The 14,631-nt window shown below is 60.0% G+C and overlaps 1 protein-coding gene across 4 annotated transcripts; it reads right to left on the bottom strand.

The window, feature by feature from the left end:
• Nucleotides 1-166: 166 nt before the first annotated feature.
• On the bottom strand, nt 167-11,137 carry TMEM82 (transmembrane protein 82). 4 transcript variants are annotated; one of them, XM_090024499.1, is made up of 6 exons: nt 10,920-11,137; nt 10,766-10,838; nt 9,575-9,749; nt 8,341-8,749; nt 7,583-7,770; nt 167-7,342 (listed from the first exon to the last, which is right to left on the bottom strand). In XM_090024499.1, exons 1-6 carry the CDS (start codon nt 10,996-10,998, stop codon nt 7,256-7,258), a joined length of 1,011 nt encoding a protein of 336 aa, XP_089880625.1. In that variant the 5' UTR covers nt 10,999-11,137; the 3' UTR covers nt 167-7,255. The 4 variants fall into 4 exon arrangements, with proteins under 4 accessions (XP_089880625.1, XP_089880624.1, XP_089880623.1 ...); XM_090024498.1 differs by having other exon boundaries at nt 10,766-11,137; XM_090024497.1 differs by having other exon boundaries at nt 167-7,770.
• Between the last annotated feature and the right edge of the window lie 3,494 nt (nt 11,138-14,631).

The following is a 14,631-nucleotide window of genomic DNA, read 5'->3' as shown; positions in this document are numbered from 1 at the left end:
AAAAAACCACCCCAATTTTCAGATTAAAAAAAGTAACCCCAAATCCACATTTTGGTGTGATTAAAACGAAACATCTCTCTCTCTATGTATGTATGTATGTATGTATGTATGTATGAGTGGTGTTTCATTTTAATTAAGGAAAAATGTGGATTTAGGGTTGCTTTTTTTCATCTAAAAATTGGGGTGGTTTTTTTTTAAATTGGAGAAAACCAAGATCCCCGCTGGTCAGACACCTCCCACAAACCCACCTCGATGCTTGGACTAGCAGAAACAATCCTGGAGTCTCAGACAGCGAGGGTGGAAGGGACCTGGGGAGGCCACATCGAGTCCGGGCCCCGCTCCAAGCAGGACCAGCCCCGCCTGGGTGGTGCGCGAGGCGAAGGGCGGCTAGTTGTACTCGGACCTGTTGTTGCAAGGCATCAAGTATTGGCATCTTGGAGGGCAGAACAACGGTCCATCTAGGCCTTGGAGGTCGTCGCTGGTGTTACTGGGCTAGAAACCGTGTCCAGGACCCAGAGACCACTGGGACGTGAGCTGTGACCGGCAGCAACATTGCTCCGAAGCCGTGTGAAGTGAAGGGCTCTGGGGGCCAGCTCCTGGAAAGGGAAGGAAAGGCTCTTCTATGTAGGTAGCGTAGTCCCAAGCCCCAAAATAAAGACACAGAGGATTGGGGCTGTTGCATCACGCAAATGCCCCAGGACCCGTTGATGAGGAAAGCAGCAGCATTATGAGCGTCCGAGACCCACGTCCATGGGCTCTGCCACAGACAACAGCAACCTCATGGGAGCAGCACTGGATAATGCAAATCGGGGGTCCACTCTCCAGCCTGACTGTGCAAGGGACTTGCGGTTGCCGCTCAGTTTTGCCCGCAGGGGTTTGGAGGAGACCTGCGCTGTGTCAGTGGCTAACACTGGGGTAGTCACCCCTGGGGCTCTGCCGGGGCAGGAGCAGCCCTTTCCCGCAGACCCCAGGAAGGGTCAGTGCGGATCCCGCACAGCACTGCGGGGAGGCAGCGTGGAAAGCCCCGTGCTGAAGGAGGGGGAACGGGGTGACTCAGGAGCAGTCAGACCTCCACGTGGAGAGTAAAGCCCCCAGCGAGCACTGGAGCTCCCAGGTCCCCCAGCAGCAGGAGGGCACACCAGCTCTCCCCCCCACCCGCCTTGGCAGAATAGCACGAGGAGGCTAGCGCTGCTCTCCCCGGCTGCTGCCAAGTCCCCCGAGCAATCAGCAGCTACAGCAGCACGCGCCGTCTGGTGCCATGTGCAGGCGCCCGCGTCCCCGGCCTGACCCTCACCCAGCTGAGCTCCCCGGAGCGCTAAGCATGGAGGCTTTTGAGGATGCCGCATGCCCGGCTCACGTTTCCTTCCTCCCTCCTAGTGCTGGCCTAGGCCTCGTTTCTCCTGCCTTGCCCTCCAAGCAAGTTCTCTAGGTCTTCTTCCAGGCCAGGAGCTTGGTGGGGGCCACGCTGTGTTGTGAAGGAGTCTCCGGCTTCCCCAAGGTGCTTTTAACAACTGTATTCTTGCAACGCACTGGGCAGAACCCACTGTTACGACCCTAGGTACATTTAGCTTCTGGTCTGAACTCCAGCAGCTGCCACGGGGTTATTCCCCGAGCAGCTCAGCCTGGAGTTATTTTTAAAAATAAATACCCAGTTCCCCAAGGGTTGGAAGTGGTTTAAAACACGCCGCTGGAGCCCGAGCTGTCCCAGGCATCAACATGGGCCCACGGCACCGTCCTACCAGGGATTAGAAGGCTGCTCTGGCGGTTTCAAGCATTTCCCTTTCAGCACCTTCTGCAAATAAACCTGGTGGCTTTTCTGGTAAGCGGCTTCAACAGCAAATGCTTCCTGCCCTGCTTGAATGGAGTTTACTTGTGCCCGTGCCAAAGAGTTTGACGTGCTGGAGGAAAAGGGCTGCACCGCTCGCATCCGCTCCCTCGTTTCCACTTGGGAAGCGCAGGTCATAGGAAGGGTCACAAGAAGCGCTGGGGTCGCAAAACCCAGGGATGGTTGTGAGCTGCCTCCGGTTGCTCACGTGACCTCGGCACCTCTGTCCGCAGCCCTCGAAGCCAGGCAAGTAGCATTACTCAGCCCTGCGCGGATGGGGAAACTGAGGCAGGCAACAAGATAAGAGGGTCACTCGAGGTCAGCAGGAGCTCCATAAAGGGAACTCAGGAGTCCTGGTACCTGACCCTATGCCTTCACCAGTCAGTAGTGCCACTTCGGTCTTTCAAAAGGGTTTTTATTTATTTAGTTATTTATTTAAAATCACAATTTAAGAAACAAAATGTTGCTGCTGTCCCAGGATGTGGGAGGATGAGGCTGACTGTGAGGAAAGAAAGAGGGTTAGGGCACCAGCCACCACAATGGGAGAGATCTCAGCTCTGCCACAGACTCCCTGTACTACCCTGAGCCTGTCACTTAGCCTCTGTGCCTCAGTCGCTCATCTGCAAAAATGGGCACAATAGTACTCTCCCTATGATGAGGCTCTTCACACTTTGTAATCTTTAAAATTCTCTGTAAAGGTTATAGGGAATAAGTCCTCAGCAAGGCCCTACGGGTCAGGAGTTATCCCTGGTTTTCTGACTGGGAAACTGAAGTTGGGTGGGGAGGCTGTTCTCCACCTTGGACAGGTAGGAGCTGAGGCCCAGAGCACCCGAGGCCCAGCCTGTCAGAGGGACTCTGGTGCCCTCCTGCTTCTGTAGGCACCTACATCTGTCACCCAACCAACACCGACCTTCTCCGAACTACCGCCCAGCTGCCGTCCACCCCGAACATCTGCCCGAGCCCCCTCCACAGCCAACAGGTGCCCACCGCGGGGAGTGTGCGGAGCTAGGAAGCCTGTGGGACAGCAGGGACCTCAACTCGTGCTGCTCAGGTCACAAGTTAGGGCCATAACCACCGGGCCCTCCTTCCAGCTGGGGGGGTTGGGCCCAAGACCTCTGGCTTGGAGCCGAGCTCCAGCATTAGAAAGGCGAGTCGCTTCCAAATGCAGCTCTGTTTAAATCTTCTCTAGGGCCATTTCAATACAAAGGTTGCCTAAGCCACAGTAAGCAGCAGTCAGACAGTTTTGCCTGTGGTAATATCATGCCAAGACTTCATCGTGGAAGGAAGGAAGGAAGGAAGGAAGTAACACTTTTTCTCTCTCTCCCGAGCACATCTACACATTCATTAATGCACCGTAGTTACTGCACATTAAGTTTTGTACTCGGCGATCCAAGCACTGAATCCACGTGCAGTTACTTGTGTTACGATGCAGCAGCACCGGTGCATGGTTTTTGAGCGACGCCAACGTGCGGTAGCCTAATATTACTGCGCAGCAGCGTATTAACATGGGTTTTGCTCGGCCTGCTACCGCGCAGTGTTATTAGACTGCTGTGCAGTTAGCGGCTTGCGTAGATGCACACATTGAGGTGTCAATTAACAAAAATAGACAAGAAACCATGTTAGCCCTTTATTACCTAGGCCCACCACCGCTGCCTCTTAGGGGTGGACTTTCGGTCGCTCAGGTCTTCGTTCCTCTCCACGAGGCAGGCAGGCAGCCAAACTACAGCTCCCATGATGCACCAGCTCCCCCCTTTAGGAGTGGGGGCACTATGGACGCACGCTCAGCCTCTACCGATGAAGAGGCGGACTTGGGCTTCTCTCTCCTGAGGGGCTGCGGGAGGATTTTCCACACCGAAGTATTTTGCTCCAGTCTCTGCTGGCATTTGAATTCTTGTTAGACAACTAGTTTTTCCCACAAAACAAGAAGCCCCGTCTCACCCAGCTCTCTCAGCCACGCGGATGAATGATGCCACCTCTCCTCTCTCCATGATGTGCCAGGAGCACGGCAGCTCGTCTGCATCACACCTCCCTACTCAAGACCCAATACTGCTCTTGCCGCAGCGGCTCTTTTTGATGCACCTCTTGCATTTTTATACGACTTGTGCAGTGCTTCAAGGGATGACATATCGCCAGTGAAGACCCAATCATCTGGCTCCTAAAAAGCAAGAATGGGCTGGTACCTCCCAGCCAAGGCTCTTGGGATTTCAACGTAGGGTTGCATCTGACCTTCCCCTGTGCCTCAATGGGACCTCTACTACTGTTCGGGCTGGCGCACTTAGAGACAAGGCACCAAGGCAGCACATGCACGTTACCAGATGTGCAGGAGGCAGCTGGCGCAGAGATGACTGGAGTTTAGTGCCCAGCTCTGCCACTGCCTTCCCAGGTGACCGAGGCCAAATCACTGCACCCCTGTGCACCTCAACTTCCCCATCTGTAAAACGGAGATTACAAGGCAATGGGCGATGCCACATCTATGCAAAGCGGGGTAGCACTGCTCCATGAGCTGGCACGAGATGCAAAGCCAAATGCTGCCAGGAACAGGAAAGCAGAGCCGTTTCCAACATCGGGACTATGTTTCCCTTTCAGGCGTGCCTCCTGCCAGCCACCGCTCCACGTGTAGGCACACGTCCAGGTGGCGTGCGAGCAGGCAAAGGAACACCATCCTCAGGGCTCTTCTCCAAGTACCTGGCCTGCCGTGGAGTCCCAGGTGGAGGATCAGACCCTGCAGTAAGGGCAGGGATCCCTGCTCGTCTCCTGGGAGGGGGGCACCAGGGTACCTGGACAGGATTCCCGGTGGGCCGCGATCTCTGGGACTTCCCATGCTGGCTGAGCCCACATCTCCTCTGGGTGGCATGGTCACGGTCTGTACATAGGCAAGCCAAACAGTTGTCCTGCATGGGCCAAGCTGTCCCAAGATCGCCAGAGGCAACATGAAGCTGTTGTCACCGCAGCGGCGGAGCGGAGCTGGCCCAGTCGCCCCCATACGTGTGCAGGAACCGGGGCACAAGCCTGGGCTGCCTCCAGAACAAGGACACGTCAGAGCACGGGGTAGAGTCAGGACAGTTTGTCCCCAGGTTGGGTCAGGCCTTTCTGAGCACCTGCGAGAGGAGCAGCAGTGGCAGCAGGCGACTGGCGGGTTGGTCCAGCCTCGTCTGCCAGGATCCCAAGGGGGTCTGGTCTGTCTGATCGCAGGGGACCTAGCATCCTTGTTGCTTCCTTCCACCTCCGCACGCAGCCCAGGCCTCCCACTTGCTCACGCCACATGCACCCAGCCCAGACTAAAAGCAGGGGCTGAGACTGCAACGTGCGTGCAATTCAAGCACCACTTACTAAAGATGCACCTGGCTCCTATGGGCCAAAGGCCAGTGCTGGAGGTGGGGAAGGAAGGGCCACAGACATTCGCAGGACAGGGAGCACCTTCAAGGGCATGAGGCCGTTTGTCTCGGAGGTCTTGGAGTCGCGGGAGCAGGGCCCTCGGCTCTTCCCTGGCTCAGGCCTGCAGCTGGGATCAAGCGCTTTCCCAGTCTGCGAGAGGAGGTGAAGGAGCTGTCAGGACACGCGGGAAGGGCCCAGGGCAGTGCCAGAGCCGGTGCCACGCGGCTCCTTTGTGTGGAAGAGCGAGGCTGTGAGAGGAAGGTTAACTCCCGCCCTGGCTTCTGGCGGGACGAGAGCCGGAGGGAGCCATCTCCTGGCTCCAGCCCGTGAGCTGAGCCTTGCCGTCTTCTCCTTCTGGTCAAAGGGGATGGCCTCGTAGTTAAAGCAAAAGTCCAAGGAGGCAGGAGACCAGGGCTCGATGCCTAACCTGCCAAGGGCAACTTGGCATAGCTTCTTGTGCCTCAGTTTCCCTGCTTGCTGCAGGAGATGACATCCAAACCTCCCAAGCTATTGGAGCACAGGGCTGGGCACCAGGGAGTCAGGTAGCCCCTTTGCTGGAGACCCGGCTGCTTCTCCCCTGTGGAGAATAACTCACGGCAGAACTGAATCTTTTTCCTCCCCCCCGCACACCTGGCAGAGACAATACACCGCTGGGGCACCGACCGCTCCAACAGCTCGCGCTTGGTCTGCTTCCTCCCCAGGCCTTACCTGCAACAGGCTCAGCCAGGACGCAAAGAAGATTTGAGCCTAGATCGCACTGGCCATCATGCGCCCCCACAGCCCGAGCCTCGCTTTGCTGGTGGAGCAGAGCTGCCGAGACGCACGGAGCGGCCAGGAGAGGGTAGGGCAGGACAAGGGAGAAGAGCACCGAGGCTCAGAGTGTCTTTCCAAGTTTGGCCGCGGCAGGGCCTGTAGACGGGCACCCTGCTCGGAGGGCCCAGCCGCAGGGACAGGGAAAGGGGGGGTCACACCCACTGACACGGCAAACACTTTATTCTTGCACAGATTTGTGACACGCGGACCATACAAAATCCCACACTGCTCCTCTGTGGGCAGGCTTTGTTCTCGTCGGCTCTGGTTGCAACGGTCTGCAAGACGGGTCCGTGCTGGGAGGTGCGTGGACCGGGGAAGGGCAAAGGACCTGCAGGCAGAAGGTGCCTTGGAGCAGGATCCCTCGGGGCTGCTCAAGTTCGAGACCAGCTCTGGCCTTGGAGGAGCAGGGCAGTTCCCATACAGCACCGGAGCTCCTGGCACAGGTGTCTCCTCTCCCCCCAAGAGCCCCTGACCAACGCCGTCCCCCTCCAGGGCCCTGTGGCACGCGGGGAAGCATCGGCCGGGCTGCTGCGGGGACGTCCTGGCTACCGCTGGGAGGAAGGTTTTGCTCTTCTAATAAATTATGTTTTAACAACAAGGATGCGAGGTGCTGGAGCGTGAACACTGTCTGCCCGCCGGACCCGCACGAGAAGAGGGCAGGGCGGCGCTCTCACCCCAAGGGAAGCCGTTCCTGGCTTGAAGGTGACCACGCGTGGGGGGGAGAGGAAGGGAGTAAAGCCCACTCCCGTTTTCACTCGGGGACATCCGCAGGGAGCAGATAGCAACCGTGGCTAGGAAATACGGACACTGGTGCCTGGGGGCAGTGGGTCTCCATGGCCTTCCACCCAAATCCCAGGGTCGCTCCCTGCTCCGGCTTGAAAGAGACTCCCCTAGTCCATCCAGGCCGTCCTGCCCAAAATAGCCCCGCTGCGGGGCAGAGGGAGGTAAAAGTATGCTCCGGAGAGCTCTGCCCCCGTGGTCGACAGCGGGGCACTGGAGGGAGTTTGGGGCCGGCCGCGTGCGGGGCCTGGGGCAGCGATTAGGGCAAAGGGAAGAGAAACCTCTCGGGGCTGAGCACAGCACAGCCCGGTTGCAGCCGTCCGTCCCGGAGGCAGCGACCGCAGCGAGTCCTGCCCGGCGGGCCGGACGCCTCCGCTGGGAGTTTCGGGAGCCAAAAAGCGCCGATCTCGGCTCTCGCTTCCGTCCCGGTCCCTGGGGCCGCTCAACGCTAGCCCCCCGGACTCAGGATGCCGTTGCTTCTCGGGAACGGGCCTCAGACCGGGCCTGGCGCTCTCTGGGGCGGGGGCCCGAGAGCCTCCGAGACAAGTCCTGCGGACAGACACCGACACCGCACAGTCGGACATGGAGCAGCTTCGGCACCTCCACCCTCTGGGCTTCACAACCGTCTTGCCCTTGGCCACGTGGCCCCGCGGCTTTTCCGTGCAGGGCTCCCCTGTAACAAACTGCTCCCGTCCGGGCAGGTCCCAGGAAGGGGGAAGAGCGTTTTGCTCTTCCAAGCAGGGCCAGGGGGTGGGGGTGCGTGCAGGCACAGCCCTCGTGTAGCCTCACCTGCTGCCGACAGATGTCCAGCATGATCCCGGCGTGCACCAGGCACCACATCTCCCCCACCAGCGAGACGAAAACGTTGAGGATGTCCATCCACCGGCCCACGGTCATGAGGAGGATGAGGAGGCCCCCCATCCGCACGAACACGGTCTGGTAGGCCGCCTGCTCGCTGGGGTTCTGCCTCTGCTCCTCTGCCCGAAACAGGAGCATCCCGCCGTCACGGGCGGGCTCGTTACGGCTCTCAGCGGAGACCGCGGACAGGCGCCTCTCGGGAAGCAGCTGCAGCCGGGCTACGTGGCTCGCCTAGCCCGCAAAACGGGCTACGGGAGCATGGGCTGGAGTCTATCCTGCTCCTGCTCGTGCAAGAAGTTGGGCTTCTAGGGCACCCCGAATACCACTAGCTCCTCTCGCGGGAGGGGTGGTGGCGGCTCCCGGAGATCACACAGGGACGAGAGCCACCACGGGAGGCGATTGAGACGCAGCCCGGTGCAGCACCCCTGGCCGGTCTGGTCCCGGGCACACTTCCCACCCAGACAGCACGAAGAACAGGAGCCCACCTGACCGCATCAACATGGGGCTACCTACCTGTGCCCACCTGGGATGTCCGTTTTCGAGGCCCTGCAGGTGGGGCAGGGGAACCCTAGTCTTTTGAGGCCCAACCCATCTTGCTGGGACGCACCCAAGACCCAGCTAAAATACCCTGCTGATTTGGCGTCTAAGGACCGCACAGAGGGGGGAGAAGACCTCCCGCCGGCCCTCACCTTGCATGTAGAGGACCAGCAGGGTATAGCAGATGGTGAGCGGTGTCCAGAAGCGAATGGCCTCCGAGGTGTTGAGGAAGTCCCTGTTGATCAGCGCCACGGCAGCCAGGTCGGCCACCACGAAGGTGACCTTGAGGGCATTGCAGAGCAGGAGGGGGATGCCGTGCCAGGAGGCGAGCAGGGAGATGCAGACCCCGCAGTAGCGCTCCTTGCTGTGCAGCTCGTACATGACGCAGACGTGCCGCGCTGCCTTGCGGACGTAGCTGGCGATCAGGCCGGCCAGCCCCACGCTGAGGACCAGGTTCCAGGTGCGGTGCGGGGCCCCTTCCAGCAGGTAAGAGAGGCTGCAGGAGATGCCGCAGCCCAGGGAGTACTGGCACAGCAGGAAGAGCTGGCTGCTGGGTGCCCCCTGCGGAAGCAAAGCATCGGAGATGCAGCGTGGCGAGCCACAAGCCCCCGGGACGCATTGGTGCCGACCTACGACACGGCGACTGGAACGAGGTGCCTGGTCCAGTTCCCCAGGGCACAGAGCAACCACGAACTTGGGGCAAGTCATGATGAAATGAAGCAGACCTTTCCTGCCCATGCTATGCAGAGCCAGAGCCTCCTCTTTCAGGTCCAAGCATGCATGCTACCCACCCCCAAACACACACGTGCTTGCCGTTGACACAACAACCGACTTCCAGCCAGTTTGCTCTTGCATAACACCCGCACATGATGTAATCCAGCTGTGGGCTGCTGTTCTGGCCTCTCTACACCCTCACCTTCAGCTGGACAAAGCAAAAGGCCCTGGGGAGAAGAAGCGACGGCAGGGCTTCCCATCCCAGCAGGGCCAGGCATGGGCATGGGCGAACCAGGCGGCCGCCTGAGGCCTGGATGGAAAGGGGGCCTGAAAATGGTAATTTTTATTATCATCATCATCATCATTCTCTCTGCTGATACTAAAAGTTTGCCCAGGGCCACCAGGAGTTGCACCCCAGACACGAAACAGTCCACAGCACAAACCCTCTCAGCCCATGGTGTAAAGCAGTCGGGAGACCCGAGTTCTAGTCCTGCTGGTCACCCAGCAAGTCGGGGACACTGGCAGGGTCTCCGTGCCCTACAGACAGGGAACAGAGGCAGAGATACTGCCCTCGACCCCCTCTGGGAAAGGCTTGGAGACCCAGTGCTAGACGAGACCTAGAGAGCGTTATTCTAGGGTGCACTAGTGACAACACGAGGAGCAGCCACTCACCTTGTGCAGGGACAGGAGCATCGACACGGCCCGGAGGGAGAACTCCAGCACCACCAGAGCGGCCACGCGATACCCCACCACGGTGAAGATGCCCGTCAGCAGGACAAGGTGCAAGTGATCCAGCAGGGACCACTGGGAGCGGATAGTCTCCTTCTCCCTCTGCTTGTCAGGGTCACTGGAAGCAGAGATGCACACCAAGGAACAAGAGCCAGGAGGATGTCCGCACAGGAGAGGTGCTCCAAGTCTTTGGGCCTGACCCTGAGCCACATGCAGGAAGCTGCCCTGGACTTGTGCAGCCGGATTTGTAAGAGACTCAAGCCAACCCCACCTCCCAGCCCAGATCCCTCCAGCCTAGGCTGGACCCACTTCCCCAGCACCTCAGTTAATACCCCCTACGTGACAGCCCGCCTGGCCGGGCGCCTCACAAGGCACCCCACAGGCCATCGCCAGCTGGCATCGCTGTGTGGTCAGCCGCTGTGGCCTTTTGGTTCTTGATGCGAGCAGGGCACGTGTGACCAGCGCCGGGGACGTGGGAGCCGTTCCTCATGGCCAGTGCGAGGAGAAAGGCAAGATGAGCCCCCTCCCAGAGACGACCCTGGGGCAGGCTGCCGGGCACGCAGCACGCGCTCGGGGACGCTGGCTCGCCACGGCTCCCAAGAGCTCAGCGCTCGCAGCCCCACGGGGGTGACTCGGGGTGCAGGGACCATCCTGGCGTGGCGGAGGAGGGCAGCCCCGGGAGCTGGGGGGCCTGCCCCAAGGCAGGAAGCACAGGACAGGCTTGGGCTGCACCAGCTGCTACGTGAACTCATCCCTGCCTCCTTTCCCACCGCGAGGACCAGCCCCTGCCGCCGGGGGCCGGCAAGTTGTAGCAGGGAAGGGCCAGGCTGGAAGCCGGATAGGACAGACCCTTCCTCTGCTGGCCCCAGAGGCAGCGCTGCATGGAGGCCCCTCCAGCTTCTTGGGGGTTAAACCCCACAACCCAGGCAGCCAGGCATCTCTGCACAGCCCAAACACCTCTGCACGCACCCCGGCATTTTAGCGGCAGGCTTCAGAGACCACAGCAGGCTCCTCGCCCAGCAGTCGCCTGTCTTGGGAAAGCCCCGAGGAAGCCAAAGCTACTTTCCTCTTGGCTACAGGGAGTGAGGTTTGAGAAGAGGAGGAGAAGAGATTCCCCTGCCCCCAGGCACTTACTTCAGGCACTGGATGTAGAGGTAGATCTTTACCAGGCTGCACAGGATGGAGACTGCACAGGCACCGACCAGCCCTGCAAGGGAGGAGAGACCAGGGGTCCTGAGAAGGGCCGGAGAGGGGCCAGGTTGGGGCAGGGCAGGCTGGGCGCCCTCACCTTGCAGGATGGAGTCCACCAGGGCAGTGCCCCAGGCCAGGCTGGGCAGGCTGGGGAGCCAGGAGCCCAGCGAGAGCATTTTAAAGTGGGTAGGAAGAAGCTTGGAGGCAGGTGTGGAGCTGGGCTCCTCTCGCGGCCCTGCACCGGTGATGTCAGCCTAGGGCAAAGGTCTGGCAGAGGCATTGGGAAAGCAGGGCGGTGCCTGGGTAAATCATTCTGCGGGCCCAGGTGGAGCAGATAGGCTGCAGCCACCCCTGCCTGGCTGGAGCCGCTGGCCCAGGGACTAGCTCAGCAGCGGGGGCTGTTTGGCAACAGCTCTCAGTGGGCTGAGATGCCGGACAGGCTCCGGAGCACCAAGTTAAGAGGGGGCCGGCTGGGGCTACAGCCCAGAGAAACCCGAGTCAGTTAAATCCACGTCCGTGTTTGAGTTGCTCCTGTTTTCAGGGGCGCCTTTATCTTCTCCCAGGGACCAGGTGGGCTGCGCTAGGTTGACGTGCCCCTGCTGCAACAGGGACACCTAACAGCACCACTCTCCATCCACCGACAAACTCATCTCCTCTGGTGTCTGAACCCAAGGATCGCTGGGTGTTTCCAGGCTTCAACCAGCTCCCCTCCTGCTTTTCTTTCGCCAGCCACTGCAGAAGGGAAGTGCCTGGTTGCCCATGGATTACATTAGCTGGTGCTAATTATGATGCCAGCTGCGTTAACTCTTTCCTGAGAGACACAGACCTGACCCCGCTATTGCTCTGGTGGGTCCTTGCTAATCACGCCCAGGTGTGGAGGCCCAAGATGGACCATGGCTCAGGGGAGCGGACTGGTCTTCAAATCAGCAGCCTGTAGTGGCCCTGTGAAATGTCGGCTAGGTTTTTTTTTTTGTCGGGGGAGCCTCTCGGGGCCAGCCCGGTCCACTGCCCTGCAGCTGAATGCTGTCTCCAGGGCAGATACCTGAGAGCCGTCAGTCTGGGGGGGTCTCCTGGGACCTGAGCAGCTTCCTGAGGCGCGGCCAGCCCAGCATCCCTGTGTCCCAGAGCTCCTTGCCGGTGTGCACGCATGCGTGTGTGGGCAACTCAAACATGGCCACGGATTGGATTGACCCACGTTTCTCTGGGCTGCAGCCCCAGCCTGTCCCCTCTTAACACAGGCTGTGCAGGAGGGACAGGACGGAGGAAAGGCGGGGGGCTGGCACTCTGCATTACGGAGACTACACGTCCTCGTCAGGTAGCAGAGTCAGAGGAGGGGCACACGGAAGTGCTCTGGGTCCGTATACAAGGGGGTTGAGGGGAAAGGGACTTAATGTGGGGCCTACTACAGACCCCCCAACCACGGGGAAGAGCTAGACCAGGAATGCTTCAGTCAGCTCATGGATGTAGTTAGGTCCAAGGACGCGGTCGTCATGGGGGACCTGAACTTTCCAGACATCTGCTGGGAGGAGCAGTCAGCCAGGTCTGACCGCTCACGTAGGTCCCTAGCCTGAATGCAGGACCTCCGTCTAACCCAGGAGGTGCCCAGCCCCACCGGGGAGACGCCTTGTTGGACCTGGTGCTGGCCACGGGCGACGACCTGGTGCGGGGGCTGCGGGGGCTCGACCACCCGGGCGACAGCGATCGTCGCCTGCTGGGATTCACCATCCAGCGCAAGGTGGCAGAGGCCGGCAGCAAGGCAGCGGCCCTAGATTTCAGGAGGGCGGACTTCAGCGAGCTAAGGAGGATAGTTGGGGAAGCGCTGAGGTCCCAGAGGGGAGGGGAGGGGAGCCGGGTGTCCAAGGAGAGTGGTCGCTCCTTAAGGAGACGATCCTCCAAGCCCAAAGGGAGGTAATCTCAACGAGGATCAAAGGGGGCAGGAGGGTGCAAAGCCCCCACGGCTCACCAAAAGCATCCGGGAACATCTCCTGGCTAAAAGGGAGGCGCACCCCCAGGGGCAGGGAGGGGCCGTCCCCAGGGAGGACTACACTGCGGTGGCTCGGGGATGCAGGGGGGGTCAGGGAGGCCAAGGCGGAGATGGGACTGGGACGAGCTTCCCGGATCAAGGACAACAAGAAGTCCTTTTTTAAATACACAGGGGGCAAAAAGAAGGTACCGGGTAACGTGGGGCCCCTGCAAGACACGCTAGGAAATTTGGTCGTCACACCAGATGACAAAGCCAACATATTTAACAACTTCTTTGCTCCATTTTCCTGAGCAGGGACCGGGTTAGCCCCCACCGGCCCCCACAGGCCCCAGGGGAGGCGCACCCAGGCCCAGGGCCAGGGCGGATCTAGTCGGGGAGCGTCTGGCGGGGCTGGATGTGTTCAAATCAGCGGGTCCGGACGATCTCCACCCCCGAGCGCTGCGGGAATTGGCTGCAGTGATTGCGGGACCCCCGGCACGGCTGTACGAGCACTCGTGGTGCTCTGGTGTGGGGCCAGAGGACTGGAAGAGGGCCAATGTGGTCCCCATCTTCAAAAAAGGCAGTAAGGAGGACCCAGGAAACTACAGGCCAGTTAGTCTTACCTTGATCCTGGGGAAGCTTTTTGAGAGGATTATCCTGGCACATGTCCGCGAGGGGCCAGCGGGACAGATTATGCTCAGGGGCAGCCAACACGGGTTCATTAGGGGCAGGTCCTGTCAGACCAACCTGGTGGCCTTCTACGACCAGGTCACCAAATCCTTAGACGCAGGGGGAGCAGTGGACATCGTCTTTCTGGAGTTTCAGAAGGCCTTCGGCACCATCTCTCACCCCGTTCTCATTAAGAAACTGGGGGGCTGTGGTAGACACCCACACAGTCCAATGGGTCGCCAACTGGCTGGAGGGCCGCGCCCAGAGGGTGGCGGTGGATGGGTCCTTCTCAGCCTGGAGGGACGTGGGCAGTAGGTCCCCCAGGGCTCGGTCCTCGGGCCCGCACTGTTCAACATCTTCATTAGCGACTTGGACGCGGGGGTAAGTAGCACCCTGTTCAAATTGCTGATGACACTAAGATGTGGGGGGACGTGGGCACACTGGAAGGATGCAACAGGCTACAATCAGACCTGGACAGGTTACAGGGGTGGGCGGACGAGAATAGGATGGGCTTCAACACAGACAAGTGCAAGGTGCTGCACCTGGGGAGGAACAGCCGGCACCATACCTACAGGTTAGGGAACTCCCCTCTTGTCAGCACGGAGGCGGAAAGGGATCTGGGGGTCATCATTGACGCCAAGATGAACATGGGCCGGCAGTGTGGGGATGCAGTCAAGAAGGCCAACCGTACCCTGTCCTGCATCCACAGATGCATCTCGAGCAGGGCCAGGGAGGTGATCCTCCCCCTCTATGCGGCACTGGTCAGGCCGCAGCTGGAGTACTGCATCCAGTGCTGGGCGCTGCACTTCAGGGGGGATGTCGACAGCATGGAGAGGCTCCAGAGGAGGCCACTCGCATCGTCAGGGACAGCTGGGCAGGCCCTATGAGGACAGGCTGCGGGACCGGAACCTGTTCAGCCTCCACAAGAGAAGGCTGCGGGGGATCTCGTGGCCTGTTATAAACTAGTCAGGGGGGACCAGCAGGCATTGGGGGAGTCCCTGTTCCCCCGAGCACCGCCAGGAGTGACCAGGAATAACGGTCACAAGCTGGCAGAGGGGAGATTCAGACTCAACATCAGGAGGCGCGACTTCACAGTCAGGGCGCTAGGAGCTGGGACCAACTTCCAAGAGAAGTGGTGCTGGTTCCTACCCTGGAGGTGTTTAAGAGGAGGCTGGAT

The sequence above is a fragment of the Crocodylus siamensis genome, chromosome 12, assembly GCF_052110815.1.
Source record: "Crocodylus siamensis isolate JL-2025a chromosome 12, ASM5211081v1, whole genome shotgun sequence".
NCBI lineage: Eukaryota > Metazoa > Chordata > Crocodylia > Crocodylidae > Crocodylus > Crocodylus siamensis.
This window is presented reverse-complemented; position numbering and strand designations above follow the sequence as displayed.